Raw genomic sequence first — 25,775 nt, forward strand, 5'->3', positions numbered from 1 at the left:
ATTTTCTTTCCTTGACAAATTTTACCAGATGCAACTCTGGACACTGACAGCATTAGTCTGGGTGACTTAGTTCTACCAAATCTAATTTTTCCTGGGTTAAGTTTTTTCACGTTTATGTTGCCAACAAAATGTAATTTTTTCTTTTTTTTTTTTGAGACAGAGTCTCACTTTGTCATCCAGGCTGGAGTGCAGTGGCTCAGTCTCGGCTCACTGCAACCTCCGTCTCTCAGGTTCAAGTGATTCTCCTGCCTCAGCCTCCCAAGCAGCTGGGATTACAGGCATGCACCACCATGCCCAGCTAGTTTTTGTATTTTTAGTAGAGACAGAGTTTCACCATGTTGGCCAGGCTGGTCTTGAGCTACTGACCTCAAATGATAAGCTTGCCTCAGCCTCTCAAAGTGCTGGAATTACAGGCGCGGGCCACTGTGCCCAATCTCGGATGTGATTTTTTAAAGTCAGTTTGTGGTTTAATCAGTAAATATGTTTACCATGTGAAGTTTTAACCAACATGAGTCTGATTTTGCATTTACTGTTTTTACTAGTAATATTTACGAATTTGATTAAAAAAAAAAAACCTGGTGGCTTGTGTTTATCTCTAGGAACAAGGATATAGGTCTTGGGTGTGCAGTAGTCATGTTGTCTTTAGAACCCAAATAGTGGGGTTAACAGGACCAGGTGAAAATGTCCTCCTTGGTCTTATCACCCACTGCCTGATTCATCATTCCAAAGCCCACCTTTGATCCTGTCACTCCTTTGCTTTTCATCTTCCGTGGGTCCCCATAGCCTTTGGAGAAAGGCCACCCAACTTCACTTATAGAACGTTTACGAATAAGGATACGTCATGTTAATGTAAGATGCCAGCCAAAGACCAGCCTGACTGATCTCCTCTTGAGTCTCCTGTCTGCCCCCTGCCTTGACCCTATACTGTAGGTCAGTGGTTCTTGACTTCGGCTGATCCTTAGCGTTACCCAGTTATCTGGGGAACTTTAAAAATAATACAGATGCCTCAGCCAAACTTTCAGAACTTCTGATTTAATTCTCCAGGACGAGGCTTGGGAATTGGTATATGTAGTAAATTGAGAATCATTACTCATTAATTGATTTTCATAGCGTTTCCTTTATATATTCAGCACTTTCTGGCCTCACACCTTTTTTTATGCTGTTCTTCATCCTTGGAATGCCCTCCCCCTATGTATGAATGTGTCCTCCGAATTCCCGCTCAGATGCATCTTTTCCACGCAGATTTCTCCCAAAACTCTCAGCAAGAATTCTCCTCCAAACTCCTTGTGCCTGTCTTCGGATACTCACCAGTTTCTACTTGTAGTATGATTGTTCATAGCTGTGTCTAAGAAGCTGTACCAACTTGTACTGTGAGCTTCTTGAGGGCAGATACCCTATGTTTTCCTCTTTGTATTCTCACCTCCTAGCCCATGCCTAACTCAGGGTTGGCACTTAGCCTGCATTTGTGGAATGGAATGGAATGGATGTATGGATGGATGAATATATTAATGAATGGATGGATACATGGATGGATAGATGAATACATGGATGGATGAATGTATACATGGTCGGATGGATGGCAAATGGACGGATGAATACATGAATGAATGGATGGATACCTGGATGGATAGATAGATAAATGGATGAATCAATGGATGGATGAATGGATGGATGAATGGATAAATGGATGGATAAATACATGATTGAATGGATGGATACATGGATGGATAGATGGATGGTTGAATGTATGGATGGATAAATGGATGGATGGATAAATAAATGGATGAATACATCATTGAATGGATGGATGCATGAACGGATGCATGGATGGGTGGATGGATGGATGGATGGATGGATGGATGGATGACAATCCTTACTATACTGTTGGTTGGAGAGTGATCCATCATTTTGGATTTTAGGGCACTCAGCAGAATATCTTCAATCCAGCCCTTGTTTCATCACAGGAGTGACGGCCCCTTGGGCAACCTTTGGGGAGAGAATGAAGATTACCCTGAAGGCATTGAAATGGCATCCATGGAGATGGCAAACTCATATGGCCACTCTCTGCCAGGTGCTCCTGGAAATGGCTATGGTGAGCATTTGTTAAGCCAGGATCATATCTTGGGAAGAAAATAAAATCAGTGGATTTAGGAGTGCAGTCATTAAGGAGACTTGGCCATAGGAGAATTGGTGTATCCTTCCAATCTCAGGGACCCTTTTTTTACATACAAAAGTTGAGAATTCAGTGTTTAGAGAAGCCAAGTTAATTGTCACCAATTATTTTAAAAAATGCCAGGTAAGGGTTATGGAAAATGGGGACCTGTGCCCCCTGTGCCTGCTGGAGGTGGTGAAGCTCAGTCCACAGTGGCTATGTGGCAATGTGGGCTCACTGTGGCGAGATCCTCATATTTTTCAGAAGCCATATATTTGGGGTTTTATGTGAAACCTGATGTTTATGTGTCCCAAAATAATTTTTAAAAGTAAAAACAGTGATCTTGGCAAACAAAATCACATTTTTGGTTAGCTGCCAGTGGCCACCTGTAGTTTAGCATATCCTAAAGGCATTCAGGCAATCAGCACATACGTGTTCAGAACCTACCGAGGGAAAAGGGAGTTAAGAGGTAGCTCTGCCCTCATGTTATTTAAAGTCTAAATAGATCAACAAAAGTACTACATCAATACTAAAGAAAAGGCCGGGTGTGGTGGCTCCCGCCTGTAATCCCAGCACTTTGGGAGGCCGAGGCAGGCAGATCACCTGAGGTCAGGAGTTCGAGACCAGCCTGGCCAACATAGTGAAACCCCGTCTCTACTAAAAATACAAAAATTAGCCAGGTGTAGTGGAGGGCACTTGTAATGCCAGCTACTTGGGAGGCTGAGGCAGAAGAATCACTTGAACCCAGGAGGCGGAGGTTGCAGTGAGCCAAGATCGCACCACTGCACTCCAGCCTGGGCAATAGAGCAAGACTCTATTTAAAAAAAAAAAAAAAACAAAACAAAACAGACTAAAGAAAGTTAGCAAGCAAACTATTAATATTTGAAAAATCATGTTGTCCTCATAATTGGTTGTGTGTATAGGTAAGATGCTTAGCTCCAGGAGGCAAAGAAAATTTTAACAGTTCTTTTTTTTTTTTTTAAGACTGTCCTGCTCTGTCACCCAGGCTGATCATAGCTCACTGCAGCCTCGAACTCCTAGGCTCAAGCAATCCTCCCACCTCAGCCTCCCCAGTAGCAGGGACTGCAGTTGCATGCCATCATGCCTGGCACTTTTTTTATGCTTGAGAAAGATGGGGTCTTGCTATGTTGCCCAGGCTGGTCTTGAACTCCTGGCTTCAAGCAATCCTCCAGTCTCGGCCTCCCAAAGTACTGGGATTACAGGCTTCAGCCTGGGCCAAGTCTGAACAGTTCTCACTTTCCAGGAGGGAAAAAAGACGTGTTCCAGGAAGCCATTTGATGGCACAAGAAAAAAAAAAAAAGCCAGGCAATGTTAAAGGAATTTGGAGCCTGTGGAGGTCAGAAAAGGGAGAAAGTGTTCAGCCAATAAGAAGAGAACAAGAGACCCAAGTGCTGGGAGGTGCAAATGGAGGATTGATGAGCCTTGAGGAGTAGATGGGGAAGGTTTGGAAGAAGGCAGAGAGGAGGGGACAGGATGCAGAGCCCTGTACTAATGAAAATACTGACTGTTAGCACAGAAAATTTTCATTTCGGGCCTAATTTTAAAAATTAGCTCGGCATGGTGGCACACACCTGGGGTCCCAGCTACTTGGGAGACTGACACAGGAGGATCACTTGAGCCTGGGAGGTTGAGCTGCAATGAGCCCTGATTGTACCACTGCTCTGTGGCCTGAGTGACAAAGCGAGACCCTGTCACAAATAAAGAAAGGACAGGACACAACAGAACAGGACAGGACAGGAAAGGAAAGGAAAGGAAAGGAAAGGAAAGGAAAGGAAAGGAAAGAAAAGGAGTGGAGGGGAGGGGAGGGGAAGATTGGGGAGGGAAGGTAAAGAGTGGGGGAGGTGAGGGAGAGGGGGAGGGAAGGAAGGAAGGAAGGAAGGAAGGAAGGAAGGAAGGAAGGAAGGAAGGAAGGAAGGAAGGAAGGAAGGAAGGAAAAAGAAAAGAAAATATTCCTGGCCGGGCACGGTGGCTCACGCCTGTAATCCCAGCACTTTGGGAGGCTGAGGCGGGTGGATCACAAGGTCAAGAGATCGAGACCATGCTGGCTAACACGATGAAACCCCGTCTCTACTAAAAATGCAAAAAATTAGCCGGGCGAGGTGGCGGGCGCCTGTAGTCCCAGCTACTCGGGAGACTGAGGCAGGAGAATGGCGTGAACCCGGGAGGTGGAGCTGGCAGTGAACCGAGATCGCACCACTGCACTCTAACTTGGGCTACAGAGCGAGACTCCATCTCAAAAAAGAAAAAAAAAAAAAAAGAAAATATTCCTTGGGGAGCACAGACATCCCTTGTCCAGCCCAGGGCTATTCCAAACCTTTATTCCATGCATTCCTCCATTGGGGCAATAGAAATCCCAATGGGGGAATATCCGCTCTTGAAAGGCCAGAAAACAATCTCACTCTTTTGATGTATAAAGCAGAGATACACATGTAGTACGTAAACAGATACAGTATATCTTTGGTATTAAAATTTCTTAGAGGATGGCAATGAGGAAAAAATGTTTCCCCTGCTTAGGGGGCTGATAATGAAACACGATTGAGACACACTGCACTGCTCCAGTGCAAGTGGAACTTGCAATTGCAAGCAAATCTTGAGTGTTTCCTATGCCCTGGAGTCTCTGTCCAGCACTTGACTTTCATTATCTCATTTAATCTGTACAACTGCCTTTTAGGCAGGCACTGTTGCTCTCCCTGTTTTAACAGATGGGAAAACTAAGGCTCAGAAAGAAACATGCACAAGGTCACTCACTTACTAAATTGACAGAGCCAGGATTGAATCCCGTCTCTCCACCCAAAACCTGACCTCTTATTTACCCTGCATTAGTGCTAGGTTGAATCAGCGCAAACACAAACAGATTCCTGGTCACGAAGCTATATAGAACATGGGAAGTTAAAATACTTAAAAAAACCAAAAAAATCAGGTCAGTATAGCTCACTTCTGTAGGATCCTTTGTAGGACAAAGTTTGTAGCCCTTGGCAATCACTTGTCCAGTGTCACCCAATCCTGATAAAGTGTTCACTCCTTCAGGAGAACCTATATTCATCTATGTACCCTCCAAGGCTCTAGGTGCTCTTTCTAGTGTCACAGTGCCTGGCCCACAGTAGGTGCTCGAAAAATGCTGAGTTAATAACATCAACAACAACTGCAAGAGTTGTATCAGCTAGCTATTGACACAGGAATGCTGCATAACAAACAACTCCAAAAATCCAGAGTCGTACAATAAACAAGCATTTATTTCTTATGGGTCTGCAAAGTTGGTTGGCATTTGGCTGAACTAGGCTGAGTTTGTTGTGCTTGGCTCTACATCATGGGTTCTATTTAGTTCTAGTGTCCCTCTTCTTGGACCAGTGAGTGACCTAGGGCAGTGTCTTCCCATGCCGTAAGCTGAAAGTGCTCAAAATGGCAAGCAGAAACACATGGTATCTTTAAAAGCCTTGACTTGGAACTGGCACACTGTCCCTTCTGCCACATTCCATTGTTAAAAGCAAGTCACACGACAGCCCAGTATCAATGGAGGTGGTCAAGGTAGGGGAAGTGTAATGTTTGCTGAATAACAATTAATCTACTACAACAGTTAATATATATTAGAATTTACTATGTTCTAGAATTATTTAATTATTTCACATATGTTCATTGATTCAATTCCCCTCAACAATCGTATGTGAAGGTCCTATTATTATTCCTATATATTTGTTTATTTTTGAGACAAACCACCCACTCTGTCGCACAGGCTGGCGTGCAGTGGTGCAATCTCAGCTCACTGCAGCCTTCACCTCCCGAGTGGCTGGGACTACAGGCACACTACCACCACGCCCAGCCAATTTTTTTATGTTTTGCAGAGACAGGGTTATGCCATGTTGCCCAAGCTGGTCTGAACTCCTGTGTTCAAGGGATCGTCCCACTTTGGCCTCCCAAAGTGCTGAAATTACAGGCATAAACCACCACACCCAGCCTATTATCCCTATTTTAAAGACTAAGATATTGAAGCTCAGAGCTGTTAAGACACACACCCAGGGGGTGCACAATTAGGAAGTAACAGGGCTAGGAGTTGATTCCCAGGCAAGAAACTCCAGAACGTCTTGCAATGTAATTTTGCATACTGTCCCCATCAAAATGTGCTCTATTTTCTCAATTTCTCCCAGCTACTTGGGAGGCTGAGACTGGAGAATCACTTGAACCCGGGAGGCAGAGGTTGCAGTGAGCCAAGACTGCGGCACTGCACTCCAGCCTGTGTGACAGAGCAAGTCTCAAAAAAAAAAAAAAAAAAAGAGTGGACTAGAGTAAGGCTATGTGTAAGGCTATGTTACAGTGCAGTTTATATAGTCAAACAAAGAATTATTTTGTAAACTTGCTTTTCAGTTCTATATGTATAGGTGTGTCCTGGATCTCAGTGCAACCATTATATACACACACACACGCACGCACACTTTTTTTTTATTGGGCTCCATGACTCATGCCTGTAATCCCAACACTTTGAGAGGCCAAGGCTGGCAGACCGTTTGAGCCCAGAAGTTCGAGACCAGCCTGGACAACATGGTGAAATCCCATCTCTACAAAAAATACAAAATATTAGCCAGGCATGGTGGTGCATGCTTGTGGTCCCAGCGACTCAGGAGGCTGAGGTGGGAGGACTGCTTGAGCCTGGGAGGTCAACGCTGCAGTGAGCTGAAATCGCACCACTGCACTCCAGCCTAGGTGACAGAGTGATAACCTGTCTTAAAATATATATTAATATATATTTAATGTAATTTTATTTTTATATTATATATTTTATATTAAAATATATTCATAGATAATAAATATTATATTTTTATACATCATATTTATTTTTATATTATACAACATAAAATATAGATTATATATAATATAAAAATATATGACTATATTATAAATATAAAAATATATAAGATATATGCTATAAAATATATATTTTTATTTTTATATCATATTTTTTTTTTTATATATATATATATATATATTTTTTTTTTAGAGACAGGGTCTCATTATGTTGCCCAGGATAGTCTTGAACTTTTGGGCTCAAGTAATCCTCCCACCTTGGCTTCCCAAAGCACTGGGATTACAGGCGTGAGCTATCTCGCCTTGCCAACAATTATTTTTAACTATGGCTTAGTCAAATGAAAAACCATTGATCTAGACTGAAGTTTTGTCCTGTTTTCCACCCAAGTTCTTAATCAGTAGTCTGTCAGAACCTCAAAGATCAGGTCTCAGTCTTATTAGCCATTATGAACCATTATTAGCACATCATAACTATTGCATGCCAGGAATGTCTAGTGTGGTGAGACTAATCGGCAATGTCTCCTTCGTCTCCCCTCCAGTGAACCCTGCTTATGTAGGTGAAAGTGGTCCTGTCCATGCTTATGGGAACCCACCATTGTCTGAATATGATTGGCACAAGTCACCCCAAGGTAAGTGATATGGTTTGGCTCTATGTCTCCACCCAAGTCTCATTTCAAATCGTAATCCCCATGTGTCAGAGGAGCGACCTGGTGGGAGGTGATTGGATCATGGGGATGGTTTCCCCCATGCTGTTCTCATAATAGTGAGGGAGTTCCCTTGAGATCTGATGGTTTAAAAGTGACAGCTTCGCCTGCACCTGCTCTCTCTCCTGCCCCCATGTAAAGACGTGCCTTGTTTCCCCTTTGCCTTCCACCATGTTTGTAAGTTTCCTGAGAAACGCCCCCAGTCTTGAGGAACTGTAAGACAATTAAACTTCTTTTGTCTATAAATTACCCAGTCTCAGGCAGTATTTTTATAGCAGTGTGAAAACAGACTAATACAGTAAGACTTAAAGGACAGTGACCAAAAAGTCAACCCTGGAGAAGGAACATGTCCAAGACAATCCAGCCATTGCCATTTTCTCCTGGCCTCTGGTGTGGCTACTAATGCAGAACCTGCTTAATATATAATTATGAAGTTTTATTTTAGATGTATAGTTTGTTGTCTTCTGGGGATCAGAGTGTCTTCATTAGGAATCTTCTGGTTGCAAGTGACAGAAACCCAATTCAAACAGGCATTAGCCCAAGGGGAATTCATTGGCTCATGTGGTAGAAGCATATGGGGGAAACTTAAATACTTGAAAGTAGAACGATTAATACCTTCCAGCACCTAGTACAGTGCCTGGCACATAGTAGGTATTTTAGGGATATTTGTTAGATTAACTTGTTGAATGAGTACAGAAATCTGGACCTCAATCTGACGTCAGGGAACTCAGTGTCACCTGGACTCTGGTTTCCCATTCATTTCTCATCTATGTAAAACTTGCTTTTCAGTTCTATATGTATAGGTGTGTCCTGGATCCTCAGCTCCTGGTCCTCAGCTCCTCTTTAAGTTAGACCTCATTCATCTCCATCAGAGTTAGGACTTGTCCACAGGCCAAAGAACATGGCCAATAGCAGGCCCACGTGAGCCCTCTGCTTAGCCACCTCGTTAGGAAGTCTTGCTTCCTCCCTGCGTCCATCTCTAATGCGGGGGAAGGACTCTGGCCAGTCTAAATGGAGCACATGCCCACACTCGGACCAATCATTTTTACCATAGGGGACAAGACTGAGTCACCTGTCTATCCTGTGGCTAATGTCTGTGTTGGTGGGGACAAGATGCACTGATCAAAATGTTTCTGAATATTCATATAATTATTATGATGGTGGAGTGTGGAAGCAATCAGACTGGTGAAAGATAGAAGGCGCTGCAATCAGTTAGGAAGCTCTCTAAGGATCAATGTGTGCGGTGATGAAGGTTGAATCAGAGGCAGAGACTGAAAAATAAAAAGAAAGCAACAAGCCAGGCATGGGGGTTATCCCTGTAATCCCAACACTTTAGGAAACTGAGGCGGGAGGATTGCTTGAGCCTGGGAGATTGAGGCTGCAGTGAGCTGTGATCACACCATTGCAGTCTAGCCTAGGTGACAGAGCGAGACCCTGTCTGAAAAACAAACAAACAAAAACAAAAAAGGAAGCAACAGAGGAGAGAGACAAGGGAATGCTGGAGCCACAGGGCAAATCTGTGAGCAACAAGAAATAGATTAATGAGGTCCTCTATATAATGACGCATGTGGAGAGAAGCCACTTAGAACTCTTACCTTTCAACCCCATCGCCTGTAAGATAACCGTTAACCTCATCCTTCAAGGGATGTATGCCTTTTCAGGGAGGGATAGATATTGCTACTTGGAAGGGAAAACCATTGGGATTTAAATGATCACACTCTCTATTTGGTCTCCACTGGGGCAGAGAATGGCTTTAATTATCAGGGAGAAGAAATACCTTTAAACGGCTGGGCGTGGTGGCTCACGCCTGTAATCCCAGCACTTTGGGAGGCCAAGGTGGGTGGATCACGAGGTCAGGAGGTTGAGACCATCCTGGCTAACACGGTGAAACCCCGTCTCTACTAAAAATACAAAAAATTAGCCGAGCATGGTGGCGGGCACCTGTAGTCCCAGCTACTCAAGAGGCTGAGGCAGGAGAATCACTTGAACCCTGGAGGCGGAAGTTGCAGTGAGCTGAGATCGCACCACTGCACTCCAGCTTGGGCGACTGAGCGAGACTCCGTTTCAAAAAAAAAAAAGAAATACCTTTAAATTTCATGACTACTCTGTCCAGCCAGCATGAGGTTTGGAGACTGTATAGAAAAAAACACACTCAAAATGTTTTTTCTGTTCTCTCATTCAACAACCATCAACACAGAAGGCTTCTGTGAACAAATAGGTGGGGGTTTCTCCCCACACACCAAGAAAGCAAACCCCACACACCAAGAAAGTGATCAGTTTTACAGCAGACATTGCTGGGTGTCCTCCAATTCAATTCTGACACTATCTACCTGGAGATACCTCATCTCCACCTCTCGGGTTCAAGTGATTCTTGTGCCTCAGCCTCCTGAGTAGCTGGCATTACAGGCATGCGCCACCACGCCCAGCTCAATTTTGTATTTTTAGTAGAGACGGGGTTTCGGCATTTTGGCTAGGCTGGTCTCAAACTCCTGACCTCAACTGATCCACCCACCTCAGCTTTCCGAAGTGCTGGGATTACAAGTGTGAGCCACGGCGCCCAGCCCCAGAACTTCTGACCAACCAGCTTCAAGTTGGCGTTCCCACGACCTCCTCCTTGGGTTTGGTTAATTTGCTGGAGCAGCTCACAGCACTCCGGGAAACTTATGTTTACTGGCTTATTACAAAGAATATTACAAGGGACACGGATGAAGAGATGCCTAGGGTGAGGTATAAGGGAAGGGGCACAGAGCTTCCCTGCCCTCCCTGGGTGAGCCACCCTCCAGGAACCTCCCCATGTTCAGCTATGGGAAAGCTCCCTGAACCCAGTCCTCTTGGGCCTTTTATGGGGAGGCTTCATTACATAGACATGATTGACAACCATGTAGAAATGTGATTGGATGGCCGGGCATGGTGGCTCACACCTGCAATCCCAACACTTTGGGTGGCCGATGCAGGCAGATCACCTAAGGTCAGGAGTTCCAGACCAGCCTGGCCAACATGGTGAAATCCTGTCTATACTAAAAATACAAAAATTAGCTGGGCATGGTGGTGCACGCCTGTAGTCCCAGCTACTTGGGAGGCTGAGGCAGGGGAATCGCTTGAACTCAGGAGGCAGAGATTGCAGTGAGCCAAGATCTTGCCATGGCACTCCATCCTGGGTAACAGATCAAGACTCTTTCTCAAAAAGGTCAAAAGGTGTATGATCTCGTACTAATAGACGGGTTGGGGAATCCCAGCAAGGCCTGTCTGTTCAGACGCTTCTTGGGCTCTCTGTGCCATATTCCTTCCTCCAGCCTTTGGGGCAGGACCCCTTCTGAAATGAGGGAGAATTCATTTATGGCCAACTCCAAGATAGAAAGGTGAGGGAAGACTGGAGTCCTGCCTTGAGGACAGAAAAGAGCAAGTGAAAAGAGGCAGGAGGTCAGAGAGAGAAATTCTGTTTTCTGAGGCTTAAATTTCGAACATTATAACAAGGGCTATGGGAGTTATGAGCCAGGAACCATGGGTGGGAAAAAAATAAAATATATACATATATATATCATAATATCACAGGAACCCTAGTAGAAGAGGAGTCCCCAAAAGGCAGAGAGTGGTAAAGAAATAGAGGACCAAAAGATGAACCTGGCTGTCTTCATCATTTTGCTTTGAGTCGAATCTGATTCACAAACCACATACAATGAAATCATAGCCCAGGCTGGGCGCAGTGACTCACACCTGTAATCCCAGGACTTTTGGAGGCTGAAGCAGATGGATCACTTGAGTTCAGAGGTTTAAGACCAGCCTGAGCAACACGGTGAAACCCCATGTCTATGAAAAGTAGAAAATTTGACCAAGTATGGTAGCTCATGCCTGTAATCCCAGCACTTTGGGAGGCCTAGGCGGGTGGATCACTTGCATTCAGGAGTTTGAGACCAGCCTGGCCAACATGGTGAAACTCTGTCTCTGCTAAAAATACAAAAGTTATCTGGGCATGGTGGTGCATGCCTGTAATCCCAGCTACTCAGGAGGCTCAGGCTAGAGAATCACTTGAACCCGGGAGGCGGAGGTTGCCGTGAGCTGAGATCACGCCACTGCACTCCAGTCTGGGCAACAGAATGAGACTCTGTCTCAAAATAAAAAAAAAAAAAAAAGAAAAGAAAAGAAAAGAAAAATTAGCCAGGTCTGGTGGCGTGTACCTGCACTGCCAGCTACTCTGGAGGCTGACGTGGGAAGATCCCTTGGGCCCAGGAGGCAGACACTGCAGTGAGCCAAGATCACCCTATTGCACTCCAGCCTGGGGCACAGAGTGAGACCTTGCCTAAAAAAAAAGAAAGAAAAACAAAAGATAGCCTGATAAAGTGTAGCTTTGATGAATTAATTATGCTGTGTCCCTAGGAAGCGCCTGCTGCATAGTGTCCATGCTTAAATATTCATTCATTTATGAATGAAGTTTTTGAGATGGAATCTCACTATGTTGCACAGACTGTTCTCAAACTCCTGGGCTCAAGCAATCCTCCCGCCTCAGCCTCCCAAGTAGCTGGGAATACAGGTGTGAGCCACCACCTCAGTTGGCAAAAAAGGAATGAATGATACACCAGCATGTTTTTTGTTGTTTTTGAGACGGAGTTTCACTTTGTCCCCCAGGCTGGAGTATAGTGGAGTGACCTCGGCTCACTGCAACCTCCACCTCCTGAGTTCAAGTGATTCTCCAGCCTCAGCCTCCGGAGCAGTTGGGATTACAGGCACCTGCCACCACGCCCGGCTAATTTTTGTATTTTCAGTAGACAGAGTTTCACCAAGTTGGCCAGGCTGGTCTTGAACTGCTGACCTCAAGTGATCTGCCCACCACGGCCTCCCAAAGTGCTGTGATTAGAGGCATAAACCACTGCACCTGGCAAGAATGAATGAATGATATACCAGCCTCTTGTTACAGGAAGGGGCCAGAGTGAAATGATTAAGAGTTCTGCTTTGGGTTCAGACCTATCTGGATTTGACCCCAGCTCTACTGCTTGCTGGTTTTGTGACACACGAATTATTTCATGGAGCATCAGTTTTCTTAGCTATAAAATGGAATTGATTTTAATACCTACTTCATAGTGTAAATGTTGTGCTCTATTTAAAGTACTTGGCCTGCAGTAATGGCAGGTATCATTACCGTTAATTATCACTGTTGGGAGGAGTACATGGGTTCTAGTTCAATTTTGACATTTAATGAAAGTGTGATGAGGAGGAGCAGTGTCCGTTCAGCACTCTGCACCTCAATTTCTCTAATTGTTAAGTAAACAACTAGGCCTAGGTGATTTGAAATTAGGTCTATTGGATAGGAATCGTGTTTATGTGCCTGGCACTGAAACAGAAAGGTGGCTTAGCAATAAAGGGGTTTATTTTTCTCATGTACCGAGAAGTGTGGGCTAGGTGCGATGGTTCACACCTGTAATCCCAGCACTTTGGGAAGCAAAGGTGGGAGAATTGCTTGAAACCAGGGGTTCGAGACCAGCCTGGACAACAAAGCAAGACCCTGTGGCTTAAATAATAATAATAATAATAATAATAATAATAATAATAATAACAACAATAGCTGGGCATGGTGTTGCCCCTGTGGTTCCAGCTACTCAGGAGGCTGAAACAGGAGATTTGCTTGAGCCCAAGAAGTCAAGGCTGCAGTGAGTTATGATCACACCACTGCACTCCAGCCTGGGTGACAGAGCAAGACCTCATCTCTAAAAAAGAAAGTTTAAAAACGTGTACTGTTGTTTTACAAGCGGTGGCTCATGCCTGTAATCTCAGCACTTTGGGAGGCTGAGACAGGCAAATCACTTGAGGTCAGGAGTTCAACACCAGCCTGGCCAACATGGTGAAACCTCGTCTCTACAAAAAATACAAAAATTTGCCAGGTGTGATGGCAGGCACCTGTAACCCCAGCTACTCGGGAGGCTGAGGCAGGAGAATTGCTTGAACCCAGGAGGCAAAGGCTGCAGTGAGCCAAGAGCATGCCACTGCACTCCAGCCTGGGCGACAGAGTGAGACTCCATCTCTAAATAAATAAATACATAAAAATTTTTAAAAAGTAAAAAAACAAGAAGCATGGAGGGAGGAAGTGCAAAGTTTGTACAGCAGCTCCACCCATGATGCCCTCAAGGACTGAAGCCCCTTCTGCCGCCTTTTTCTCTACCATCCTTAGCAGGTGAACGTTCATTCTCAGAAATGTCTAGAGGAAGACTGGTGAAGGGCAAATTGTGAACCCAGGCAAACTGTCCCCTTTGAAAGAACATTCCTGGAAGCCACAAGTCTCATTGGCTAAAACTGGGTCACAGGCCCACCCTTAGCCGCAAAGAACACTGGGAGACTCTGAGTACTATGTCTGCACAGGAAATGGAGCTTTTTTGTTGGTATGAGAAAAAAGGAGACTAGAGACTGAAAGCCAGACAAATAGCAGAGTCCACTACCTAAGGCATGAGGAGATAATACTTTTATCACTGTAAACCCATGTGAATTTCTACAGGCATATAAAATTACAAATATAAAATGTAAGTTCAGCCAGGTGCGGTGGCTCACGCCTGTAATCCCAGCACTTTAGGAGGCTGAGGCGGGCAGATCACAAGGTCCAGAGATGGAGACCATCCTGGCTAACACGGTGAAACCCCGTCTCTACTGAAAATACAAAAAATTAGCCGGGCGTGGTGGCAGGTGCCTGTAGTCCCAGCTACTCAGGAGGCTGAGGCAGGATAATGGTGTGAACTCGGGAGGTGGAGATTGCAGTGAGCTGAAATCGTGCCACTGCACTCCAGCCTGGGTGACAGAGTGAGACTCCATCTCAAAAAAAAAATATATATATATATATACACACGCACACACACACACACTCTTATATATATAAATACTTATATATAAAATACTTATATATAAAATACTTGTATATATAAACTTGTATGTATATATACTTAAATATAAGTATATATGTATATATGTATATGTAAGTATTTTATATATATTTTATATGTAAGTATATATACATATGCTTATATATACATATGTAAGTATTTTATATATATAAGTATATGTGTGTGTGTGTATATGTGTGCATATGTACTTAGTATATATACTTAGTTTACTTATATATACATATATATTTGTATGTAAGTATATACATACATACTTATTTATATATAAGTGTATATATACATATACTTATATATAAGTGTATATATACATATATAAATACTTATATATAAATACATATATATTCACACACACATACACACACACACACATATATATATGTGTGTGTGTATATATATAAGTTCTAGGCCAGAGGCACTAAATTAAAAAGAAAATCTTGCCCTTTGACTATGAGTCATTTAGAAAAATATCTTCCTTCTGTTTCTAGAACCCCATTGTCTTAAACGAAAGATTCTGTTTTCAATTTCTTGCCTAGCTACCAAGACAGAATTCTCTGCAGGCAAACAGTCCTCCTCCTGAGAAAAACTCCTGTGGGGTTAGATGCAGGGAGTTAAGTTGTGATTTGTGTAGGGCTGGCTTTGGTGAGCTCATCCTGGCATTTAAAAAAAAATGTGAATGGTGTAGCCCTTTGTGATCATCATTACTTTTTCCCTGCGAGTCCCAATCTATGCCAGCGTGACTGCTGTATGAAGTCTCAGGAAGCCCACCCCAGAGGGGAAGAAGGCTTGCAGGAGGCGGGAGATGCTCTCTGATGACCACGTGAATGAAATCATCATAGAGGTTGAGAATGTTTCCTCTGGGGTCCAAAGCCACCCATCCTCAAATCAGATTTTTCAGGAAAAGGTGCTGCTAGACTCAAGCATCAACATGGTTTCATCCATATCTGACGTCAATGTGGTGGACTCTCAGACAGTCAGCAAAAGGAATGACCAAAAGGGCAACCAGGTGCTGCAGTTTTCAACATCTTTGAATGAATCGATGTCTCAGACCCTTCATAGCCTAGAATGCATGGGCATAGACACTCCTGGTTCTTCACATGAAACTGTTCAAGGTAGTGAAATGCTGGGGAAGAGGAGTAGGGGAGTAGGATAAAAGACGTCCTCATTTTCCACAGCATATTTTACTTTTTAGATATCAAGTGGGGCCAGGCATGGTGGCTCACACCTATAATCCTACTGCTTTGGGAGGCCAAGGTAAGACGATTGCTTGAGCCCAGGTGTTCGAGACTAGCCTGGGCAACAAAGGGAGACTTCATTGCTGCAAAAAAATTTAAAAAATAATACCCAGGCATGACGGTGCACACCTGTGGTCCCCGTTACTCAGGAGGCTGAGGTGGGAGGATCTCTTGAGCCCAGGAGTTGGAGGCTGCAGCGAGCTCTGATGGCACCACAGTAACCCAGCCTGGGTGACAGAGTAAGATCCTGTCTCTAAAAGAAGGACATTGAGTAATATGGAAGGGCGGAAGGTTTTGTGGTTGAACTAAGGAAGCCAAGGACAAAGGAAGGGATCACTTTAAGACATCCCTACCAAGAGCTTATTTTTATCAAGCTTATTTCATATGCCTTGTGCTCTGCAAAGCACCTGCTTTTTGTTATCCGTCGAATTGAGTTTTATGTACTCCCTGCACTCCACACCTTTGAGGCAGGCATTTCCATGTACTTGATGAGAAAACTATAGCTCAGATAAATTTAGTGACCTGGAAGATCTGGGGCCCAAATACTGGTCTATCTGATTCCCAAGACGGCATTTTTTTTTTCTTTTCTTTGTTTTTTTTTTTTTTTTGAGACGAAGTCTTGCTGTCGCCCAGGCTGGAGTATAGAGGCATGATCTCGGCTCACTGCAACCTCTGCTTCCCAGGGTTAAGTGATTCTCATGCCTCAGCCTGCTGAGTAGCTGGGATTACAGGTGCATGCCACCACACCTAATTTTTGTATTTTTAGTAGAAATGAGGTTTTACCATGTTAGCCAAGCTTGTCTCGAACTCCTGGCCTCAGGCGATCTGCCCACCTTGGCTTTCCAAAGTGCTGGGATGGATTACAGGCGTGAGCCACCATGTCCAGCCTCAAGCCTGCGTCCTTAACCACCACGCTGTCTCATTTTGGGCTGATTCCTCCTCACCCTGGCTTCAGGCAACAGATAGGATGCCTCTTGTTGGCAAGACCATCAGGAAACCAGATCTTAGCTGACACCTTCCAGCCTCTCTGCTCCTGAGGCCAACAGAGAGGCTGTTTCTTTTGAGTTAATTTAATTTAATGTATTTATTTGAGATGGAATTTCACTCTTGTTGCCCAGGCTGAAGTGCAATGGTATGATTTCAACTCACTGCAGCTTCTGCCTCCTGGGTTCAAGCAGTTCTCCTGCCTCAGCCTCGTAAGTAGCTGGGATTACAGGCACCTGCCACCACACCTGGCTAATTTTTTTTTTTTTTTGTATTTTTAGTAGAGACAGCGTTTCGTCATGTTGGCCAGGCTGGTCTTGAACACCTGACCTCAGGTGATCCGCCCGCCTCAGTCTCCCAAAGTGCTGGGATTACAGGCATGAGCCACTGTGCCCGGCCCAGAGATGCTGTTTCTGTTTCACTCCCACGGTATTCCAGGCATAAAGTCTAGCAGTTCTGAATGATTTCAGGCAGAAGAAAAACATCCCTTTACTTACACAAAGCATTTAGTGGGTTTAGCGCCTTTACTGAAGAAGATTGGGGCATCACCTCTCACACTGCTGGCTCCCTGGATCTCTGTATATTTCCCTCTTCCGTCTTTCTTCCTCTCAGTCTACTCACCCTTCCTGCCCAGGAGAGGCACAAATTCCTCATCTTCAGCAGAGAGAGTTGGTGGTCCTCTTTTGGGGATTCCCCTTACAACTCAACTATGTCATTACAATGAAGACGGTATAAGACGGTATTTGCCGGGGGCAGTTCTAGCCTTGCGCTGTGACCAAGGAGCCAGGCTGCTCCCTCTGTCCCTCAGCCACCCTGCTGGCTTCTTTGTTACAGGATGGCAACAGCACTTCTCACATCACATGCAGACACAATAATAATCAGAGGAAGAGACATCTATCTTTTTCTTGGTTTTGGCTTTTTTTTTTTTTTTTTTTTTTTTTGAGAAGAAAGAAGTCTTCCCTGAGAAATTTCTCAGCACACCACCTCTCAGAGGATATTGGCAAATGCTGTGTCATGTGCCTGTGCTTAAACCAGTCACCTGCAAAGGGACAGGACCGTGAGGATTGGTTCACTCAGACTAAGACTTGCTCTTTGGGCCTGGAGATAGGCTCCACCTCAAGGAAGCTCAGGGCCATGTGAGGGAGGCAGGTAGATTTCTAAACACAATTGGGATTCCATTAACAAGGAGGAAATGAATTTGGGGTAGACAACCAATAGCGTCTGCCAGATTGACTGCAAATGTGAATATGAGTTAGCAGGAGAAAAGGAGGGCGTACTTCTAGGGAGGTGGGAGAGCATTCAGCAATAGTCAAGGAATGTGAAAAGTCTCTTGAACCTGGGGTCAGGGGCAAAAGGAGGTGATGTGGGATATTAAAGCAAGAGAGCCAGGCATGGTGACTCACACCTGTAATCTTGGCAGTTTGGGAGTCTGAGGTGGGAGAATCTCTTGAGGTCAGAAGTTTGAGACCAGCTTGGGCAACAAAGCAAGACCCCATCTCTACAAATAATAATAATTTTAAAAAATTAGCTCGTTGTCGTGGTGTATGCCTGTAGTCCTAGCTACTCTGGAGGTTGAGGTGGGAGGATCGCTTGAGCCCAGGAGTTCAAGACCAGCCTGGGCAATGTAGTGAGACCTCGGCTTTACAAAAAATTTAAAAAATTAGCCAGACATGGTGGTGCATGGTGGTAATCATAACACTTTGGGAGGCTGAGGTGGGAGGATTGCTTAAGCCCAGGAGATCAATGTTGCAGTGGGCTGTGATTGTGCCACTGTACTCTAGCCTGGGTGACACAGTAAGACCCTGTTTCCAAAAAAAAAAAAAAAAAATAGTGAGAGAGAAGAGGTAGGCTGACCAAATATGCAGGACCTCGTTGACTTTGCTAAATGTTTTTTGTTGCAGGAAAGAGAAAAACACTGAATTGGAAGAGAGTGCAGCCATTATTCATTTGCTCTGGCTTTGAGCTTTAACACATATATGTGTCTTTTTGTTGTTTTCCTCTGTGATCTTTGAGATCCCCAAGTCCATATACTTCTTTCCTTGTGTTACATGCTCTGACTTCAGGACCACGTTTTAGTGTTATGATTGTGTTAAAGAAAAAAGAAATTAAACTCCATTAATTTCTTTCATAGGACAGAAGTTAATTGCATCTCTTATACCCATGACATCCAGAGACAGAATTAAAGCCATCAGGAACCAGCCAAGGACCATGGAAGAGAAAAGGAACCTTAGGTATGACCAAAGGCTTTTCTTCTGTCCCAGATTTCATGTGAACCTCAATCTTCTACTTTTGCCCCGTCTCAAAAAGATAAGAAATAAATAAGCACAACAGAAGAGACAAATCTTCCTGACAGAAAAATTTCAAATGCCCTCTGTAGGCACTCCTTTCTCCAGGGGCTATAGCTTAATTCCTGCTCCTGGGTGGACTCTGGAGTGTGGACTCTGCTTGGTGAGCTGCTTCCAAAGAGTAGGGCGTGGGAGGAAGAGAGGGGTGGAACTTTCCAGTGGAGAGTCTGCCTAATACTGCCTTGGCCAAGGCTTAAGCTTAACATCCCCAAAGATAAGTCATGTGATGGGGGAAACACATCTCCTCTGTGCTACTCTCTCCTAAAACCCACAACCCCAGTCTAAACAGCAAAAAACATTAGGCAGATCCCAACTGGGGGACATTCTACAAAACACTCAACCTGTACCCCTTGAAACTGTCGAAGTCATCAAAAACAACGAAAGTCTGAGAAACTGTCATGGAGTAGAAATTTCTAAAGAGACATGACAGGCCAGGTGTGGTGGCTCACGCCTGTAATCCCAGCACTTTGGGAGGCCAAGGTGGTGGGATTAGTGGAGCTCAGGAGTTCGAGACCAGCCTGGGCATCATAGTGAGACTCCATCTTTACAAAAAATGAAAATTAAAAAAGACATGACAAGTAAATGCAATGTGGTATCCTGGACGAGATCCTGGAATAGAAAATGGACATTGGTGGAAAAACTGGTAAAATCTGAATAGTCTAGAGTTTAGGTAATAGTAATGTACCAATACTGGTATGTTAGTTTTGAGAAACCTACCATGGAAATGTAAAATGTTAACAGGGGAAACTAGTGAGTGGTATATGGAAATTTTCTCTACTGTCTTTGCAAGTTTACTGTAAATCTCAAACTAAACTAAATAAAAACTTTACTTAAAAAATAAAGACCAGCTGAGCACGGTGGCTCATGCCTGTAATCCCAGCACTTTGGGAGGCTGAGATGGGCAGATCACAAGGTCAGGAGTTCGAGACCAGCCTGACCAACATGATGAAACCCCATCTCTACTAAAAATACAAAACTTAGCTGGGTGTGGTGGTACACGCCTGTAATCCCAGCTACTGGGGAGGCTGAGACAGGAGAATCGCTTGAACCTGGGAGGCAGAGGTTTCAGTGAGCCAAGATCATACCACTGCACTCCAGCCTGGGTGACAGAGCAAGACTTGTATGGGGTGGGGGGGGGGGAGAAAGATCTTGGAGGGTTTTATAAGCTCGGTAATTCAAACTCCAAGGGTAAGGGCTGTTTTAGCCTTCAGAGTCTACATTAGTTATTGCTTAATCTTTTTTTTTTTTTCAATTTGAGATAGTTGGCAGAAAGTAGTAGAGTGGATGCAACAACAATTACTAGTAAGTGATTCAAGGATGCCGGATTTTCTGAGGTTTCAAAGATAAATTTCAAAGTCTGGCAGGGTGGAATAGATTTGTCAACAAGTAAATTACAAATGGCAGAAAGCAAATCAGGTCAAGTCAAAATAGAAAGAGATTGCAATGGGAGGACCAGAAAGGTCTGCCCTCCCTAACTTTGCTGGGGAAAAATGGACAGAGGGGGCATTTGAGCTGGGCCTTTAAAGACAATTGACAATGACATTGGGTTGGGCCTTCGAGGTAGACCAAAGAAAGCCAGGAAAGAACCAGAACAAGGCAGATGTGGTGAGTTCATGGAAGGGTAAGGAGACCAATTGTGACTGTGTCTTTCTGAAAACACTTCCATTTCAAACTCTGCATGGCTCCCGCTGTCACTCAATAGGGGCTACAAAGACCTTATAGCAGGATTTCTCAATCTCAGTACAAGTAACATCTTAGGGCTGGATCTTTCTCTGTTGTGGGGGTTGTTTTGTTCATTGTAGGGTGTGTAGCAGCATCTCTGATCTCTACGTACTTGATGCCAATAGCACCCCCTCTTCACTCCTTAGTTTCACAACCAAAAAAGTTTCCAGACATTGCCAGCTGTGGTGGGTAAAATTCCCCTAGGTTGAGAGCCTATATTAGTCTGCTCTCGCTCTGTTAATAAAGACATATATGAGACTGGGTAATTTATAAAGGAAAGAGGTTTAATGGACGCACAGTTCCACACAGCAAGGGAGGCCTCACAGTCATGACAGAGAATGAAGGAAGAGCAAAGGCACGACTTACATGGCAATGGGCAAGATGGCATGTGCAGGGGACCTGCCCTTTATAAAACCATCAGATTGGCTGGGTGCAATAGCTCATGCCTGTAATCCCAGCACTTTGGGAGGCCAAGGTGGGCAGATCACCTGAGGTTGGTGTTCAAGACCAGCCTGACCAACATGGTGAAACCCCATCTCTACTAAAAATACAAAAATTAGCTGGGTGTGGTGGCAGGCACCTGTAATCCCAGCTACTCAGGAGGCTGAAGCAGGAGAATTGCTTGAACCTGGGAGGCAGAGGTTGCCGTGAGCTGAAATTGTACCACTGCACTCCAGCACGGGCAACAGAACAAGACTCCATCTCAAAAACAAACAAACAAAAAGACACAAAAAGCATCAGATCTCGTGAGACTTATTCACTATCATGAGAACAGCATGGGAAAAACCCGCCCCCATGATTCAATTACCTCCCACCGGGTCCCTCCGATAACACATGGGGATTATTACAATTCAAGGTGAGATTTGGGTGGGGACACAGAGCCAAGCCATATCAGAACCACTGACATATAGGGATACTTGCTCCATGCATGTTATTCATATCCTCCTCCCTTCCCTTTGTTGATTCCATTCCAGCCACTCTGGCCCCCTTGCCGTGCTGCCTGCCTTGGTGCTTTGTGCTGGCTGTTCCCTACTATGCACAGGACATTTTTATATGAATCCCTCCTCTCCTTCAAATAGGGCAATGCTCAGATTTTACCCTATTTCAAATTGTAATACTGTCCCCGCCCCATTACTTCCCATCTCTTTACCCCACTCTGTTTTTTCTTTTTCTATAGTACAAATCACCTTCTAATATACTACATAGTTTCCCTACTTTATTGTTGTATTTGTTGCTTACTGTCTTTCGCTTACAACTAGGATGTCAGCTCTGTAAACCAGGAAGACTGTTGTCTCAACACCTGGGATGATGTCCAACACATCATAGGAGTTCAATAACTTTTTTTTTTTTTTTTTTTTTTAAGAAAAGAGGTCTTGGCCGGGCGTAGTAGCTCACGCCTGTAATCCAGCACTTTGGGAGGCCAAGGCGGGTGGGTCACTTGAGGCCAGGAGTTCAAGACCAGCCTGGCAAATATGGTGAAATCCCATCTCTACTAAAAATACAAAAGTTAGCGGGGTGTGGTGATGCACGCCTGTAATCCCACTATTCGGGAGGCTGAGGCAGAGAATCGCTTGAACCTGGGAGGCAGAGGCTGCAGTGAGCCGCGATCAGGCCACTGCACTCCAGCCTGGGTGACAGAGTGAGACTCCGTCTCAAAAAAAAAAAAGAAAAAAAAGAAAGAAAGAAATGAGGTCTCGTTCAGTTGCCCAAGCTGGACTGCAATGGTGTGATCATAGCTCACTGCAGTCTCAAACTTTGGGACCCAAGTAATCCTCCCACCACAGCCTCTGGAGTAGCTGGGACTATACAGGCGGGCGCCACTACCACATCCAGCTATTTTTTGTTAAATTTTTTTTAATAGAGACAAAGTCCCACTGTTTTGCTCAGGCTGGTCTTGAACTCCTGGCCTCAGCGATCCTCTTGCCTCAGCCTTCCGAAGTGTTGGGATTACAGGCATGAGCCACTATGTAACTATTTTTTGAATGAGTTACAACATTTATATCTCTCATATTCTCTTGCTGTTCCCTACAGGAAAATAGTTGACAAAGAAAAAAGCAAACAGACCCATCGTATCCTTCAGCTCAATTGCTGTGTTCAGTGTCTGAACTCCATTTCACGGGTAAGTCAGTAAAACAGGCACAGCAAGAGGGTGAAAACAGGGAGGGAGGAGAGAGAGGATGAAGGGGACTCAGGGGGAAGACGAACCAAAAATCAGAGCGATTTCATTGCCCAGAGCCATCGGTTAGCACAGGTGTAGGAAAACGAGGTGGGTGTGGGGAAGAACTAAGAGGTTGCTGAGTTCATTGGCCAACTTGGCCATTGGGAGTGGCACCTTCAACAGTAAACCTGGGAAGGTCATAATACCCCCACCTTAGAGGTGACATAATGTTTATAAACATGCCTAGCACGGTGCCTGCACTTAACAACACTCCAGACATGGTGGCCTTTTATGTTATTATGGTACCTGCTCAATCAATATTTGTTGAGTCAACAGCAAGCCACTTGCTTTGAATCCTGACTCCAGGCTTATCAGAGATCCAAGAACAGCCTGTCGGAAATTCTCAATTCCATCAGCCTGTGGCAGAAGACGCTGAAGATCATTGGAGGCAAGTTTGGAACCAGCGTCCTCTCCTATTTCAACTTTCTGAGATGGCTTTTGAAGTTCAACATTTTCTCATTCATCCTGAACTTCAGTTTCATCGTAATCCCTCAGTTTACCGTAGCCGAAAAGAACACCCTCCAGTTCACTGGGCTGGAGCTTTTCACTGGGGTGGTAAGTTCTCCGTTTCCCCTACCCCAAGTGCACCAATTGCCTTGGAAACTCAGGGACATGGCTTGCCGGTCACACACTCACACATCTCATTTTGTCTGGGGGTCAACTGATGGGGAAAGTGGATGTTTAAATGTTTTCCTGGCTGAGTGTGGTGACTCATGCCTGTAATCCCAGCAAGTTGGGAGGCCAAAGCAGGTGAATCACGTGAGCTCAGGAGTTGGAGACCAGCCTGGGCAACATGGCAAAACCCTGTCTCTACAAAAATACAAAAATTAGCAGGGCATGGTGGCACACACCTGTAATTCTGGCTACTCGGGAGGCTAAGGTGAAAGGATTGCTTGAGCCCAGGAGGCGAAGATTGCAGTGAAGCAAGATTCCCCCACTGCACTCCAGCCTGGGCAACAGAGAGCAAAGCCTTGTCTCAATCATCAATCAATTAATCAATAAAGTGTTTTCCTGCAAAGTAATATACACACATCATAGTTGAATTTCTGTCTCCAGAGGTAACCATCTTGAACAGTTTGTTTTTATCCACACACTTTTTTGGCAAACATATGGACACTTCTGTGCATGTACAGAGGCATCCTTTTCTTTTCTTACAAAAGATGAATTATTCATTGCATATTATCTACAATTTGCTTTTTTTTTACTTAGCAATATGTGGTGGACATTTTCTTGTGTTGGTGTTTATAGATCTATATTTTCTTTCTTTTTATTTTTATTTCTACAAAATACAGTGTTCCTTTTGAAAAATTCCTACTATAGAAGAAAACTAGGAGAAAGTTCATTTTATATTTTTCCTTTGTCCAACTCCCCATTTTGAGATATATCTTTGCAGACTGTTTTTTTCTTCCTGTACAAATGTTGATAGATACATACTTGGTAAAAATGAGTAAATAAATAGATGATAGACGCATGGATTATTATGCTTTTAAAAATAAAAAGAGGATAAGATTGTACTTTATTTTCTTTCTTCTTTCTTTCTCTCTCTCTCTTTTTTTTTTTTTTTTTTTTTTGAGACGGAGTCTTGCTCTGTCGCCCAGGCTGGAGTGCAGTGGCGCAATCTCGGCTCACTGCAAGCTCCGCCTCCCGGGTTCATGCCATTCTCCTGTCTCAGCCTCCCAAGTAGCTGGGACTACAGGTGCCCACCACCACACCCGGCTAATTTTTTGTATTTTTAGTAGAGACGGGGTTTCACTGTGTTAGCCAGGATGGTCTTGAACTCCTGACCTCGTGATCCACCTGCCTCGGCCTCCCAAAGTGCTGGGATTACAGGCGTGAGCCACTGTGCCTGGCCTCTCTCTCTCTCTTTTCCTTCCTTCCTTCCTTCCTTCCTTCCTTCTTTCCCCTCTTTCTTTCTTTTTTCTTTCTCTCTTTCCTTCCTTCCTTCCCCTCTCTCTCTTTCTCCTTCCTTCCTTCCTTCTTCCTTCCTTCCTTCCTTCCTTTCCTTCCTTCCTTCCTTCCTTCCTTCCTTCCTCCTTCCTTCCTTCCTTCCTTCCTTCCTTCCTTCCTTCCTTCCTTCCTTCCTTCCTTCCTTCCTTCCTTTCTTCTTTTTCTCTTCTTTCTTTCTTTTCTTTCTTCCTTTCTTTCTTTTGTCTCACTCTGTCACCCAGGCTAGAGTGCAGTTGTGCAGTCACAGCTCATTGCAGCCTTGACCTCCCAGACTCAAGCAATCCTCCTGCCTCTGTCTCCCCAGTAGCTGGGACTACAGGCCCACATCTCCATGCCTGGCTAATTAAAAAAAAATTTTTTGTAGAGACAGAGTTTCACTACGTAGCCCAGGCTAGTCTCAAACTCCTGGCCTCAAGCAATCCTCCAGCCTCAGCCTCCCAAAATGATGGGATTACAGGCATGAGCCACCATGCTCAGCCCAGTATATATATTGTATATATTTGAATACAGGGAACATTTTATCATGAAAAATTTCAAATATACAAAAATATACAGAGTAGTATAATAAACGCCCATATACTCACTGTGTAGGCCTTAAATTGCCATATTTGTTTTCTTTCATTATTTTTGGAAGCATTTTAAAGTAAACTACAGATGTCAAGATATTTTTACCCTGAAATTTTTCAACACTCATCTCTGAAAAATAAACACACCTCTCTGCAGTCACAATACCATGATCACACCTAAGAAAAGTAAAAATTAGTATCATCTA

The 25,775-nt window shown here is 44.2% G+C and overlaps 1 protein-coding gene across 1 annotated transcript in view; it reads left to right on the forward strand.

The window, feature by feature from the left end:
- The window catches only part of TMC5 (transmembrane channel like 5), a 62,023-nt gene that overhangs the window by 2,660 nt on the left and 33,588 nt on the right, over positions 1 to 25,775 (forward strand). The window contains exons 2-6 of the mRNA XM_073015206.1: positions 1,920 to 2,092; positions 7,510 to 7,599; positions 18,903 to 19,002; positions 22,870 to 22,957; positions 23,363 to 23,611. Of these exons, the coding sequence (XP_072871307.1) occupies positions 1,920 to 2,092; positions 7,510 to 7,599; positions 18,903 to 19,002; positions 22,870 to 22,957; positions 23,363 to 23,611 (700 nt within the window). The remainder of the gene's footprint in view (positions 1 to 1,919; positions 2,093 to 7,509; positions 7,600 to 18,902; positions 19,003 to 22,869; positions 22,958 to 23,362; positions 23,612 to 25,775) is intronic.

The sequence above is a fragment of the Chlorocebus sabaeus genome, chromosome 5 (genome assembly GCF_047675955.1).
Source record: "Chlorocebus sabaeus isolate Y175 chromosome 5, mChlSab1.0.hap1, whole genome shotgun sequence".
Classification (NCBI taxonomy): domain Eukaryota; kingdom Metazoa; phylum Chordata; class Mammalia; order Primates; family Cercopithecidae; genus Chlorocebus; species Chlorocebus sabaeus.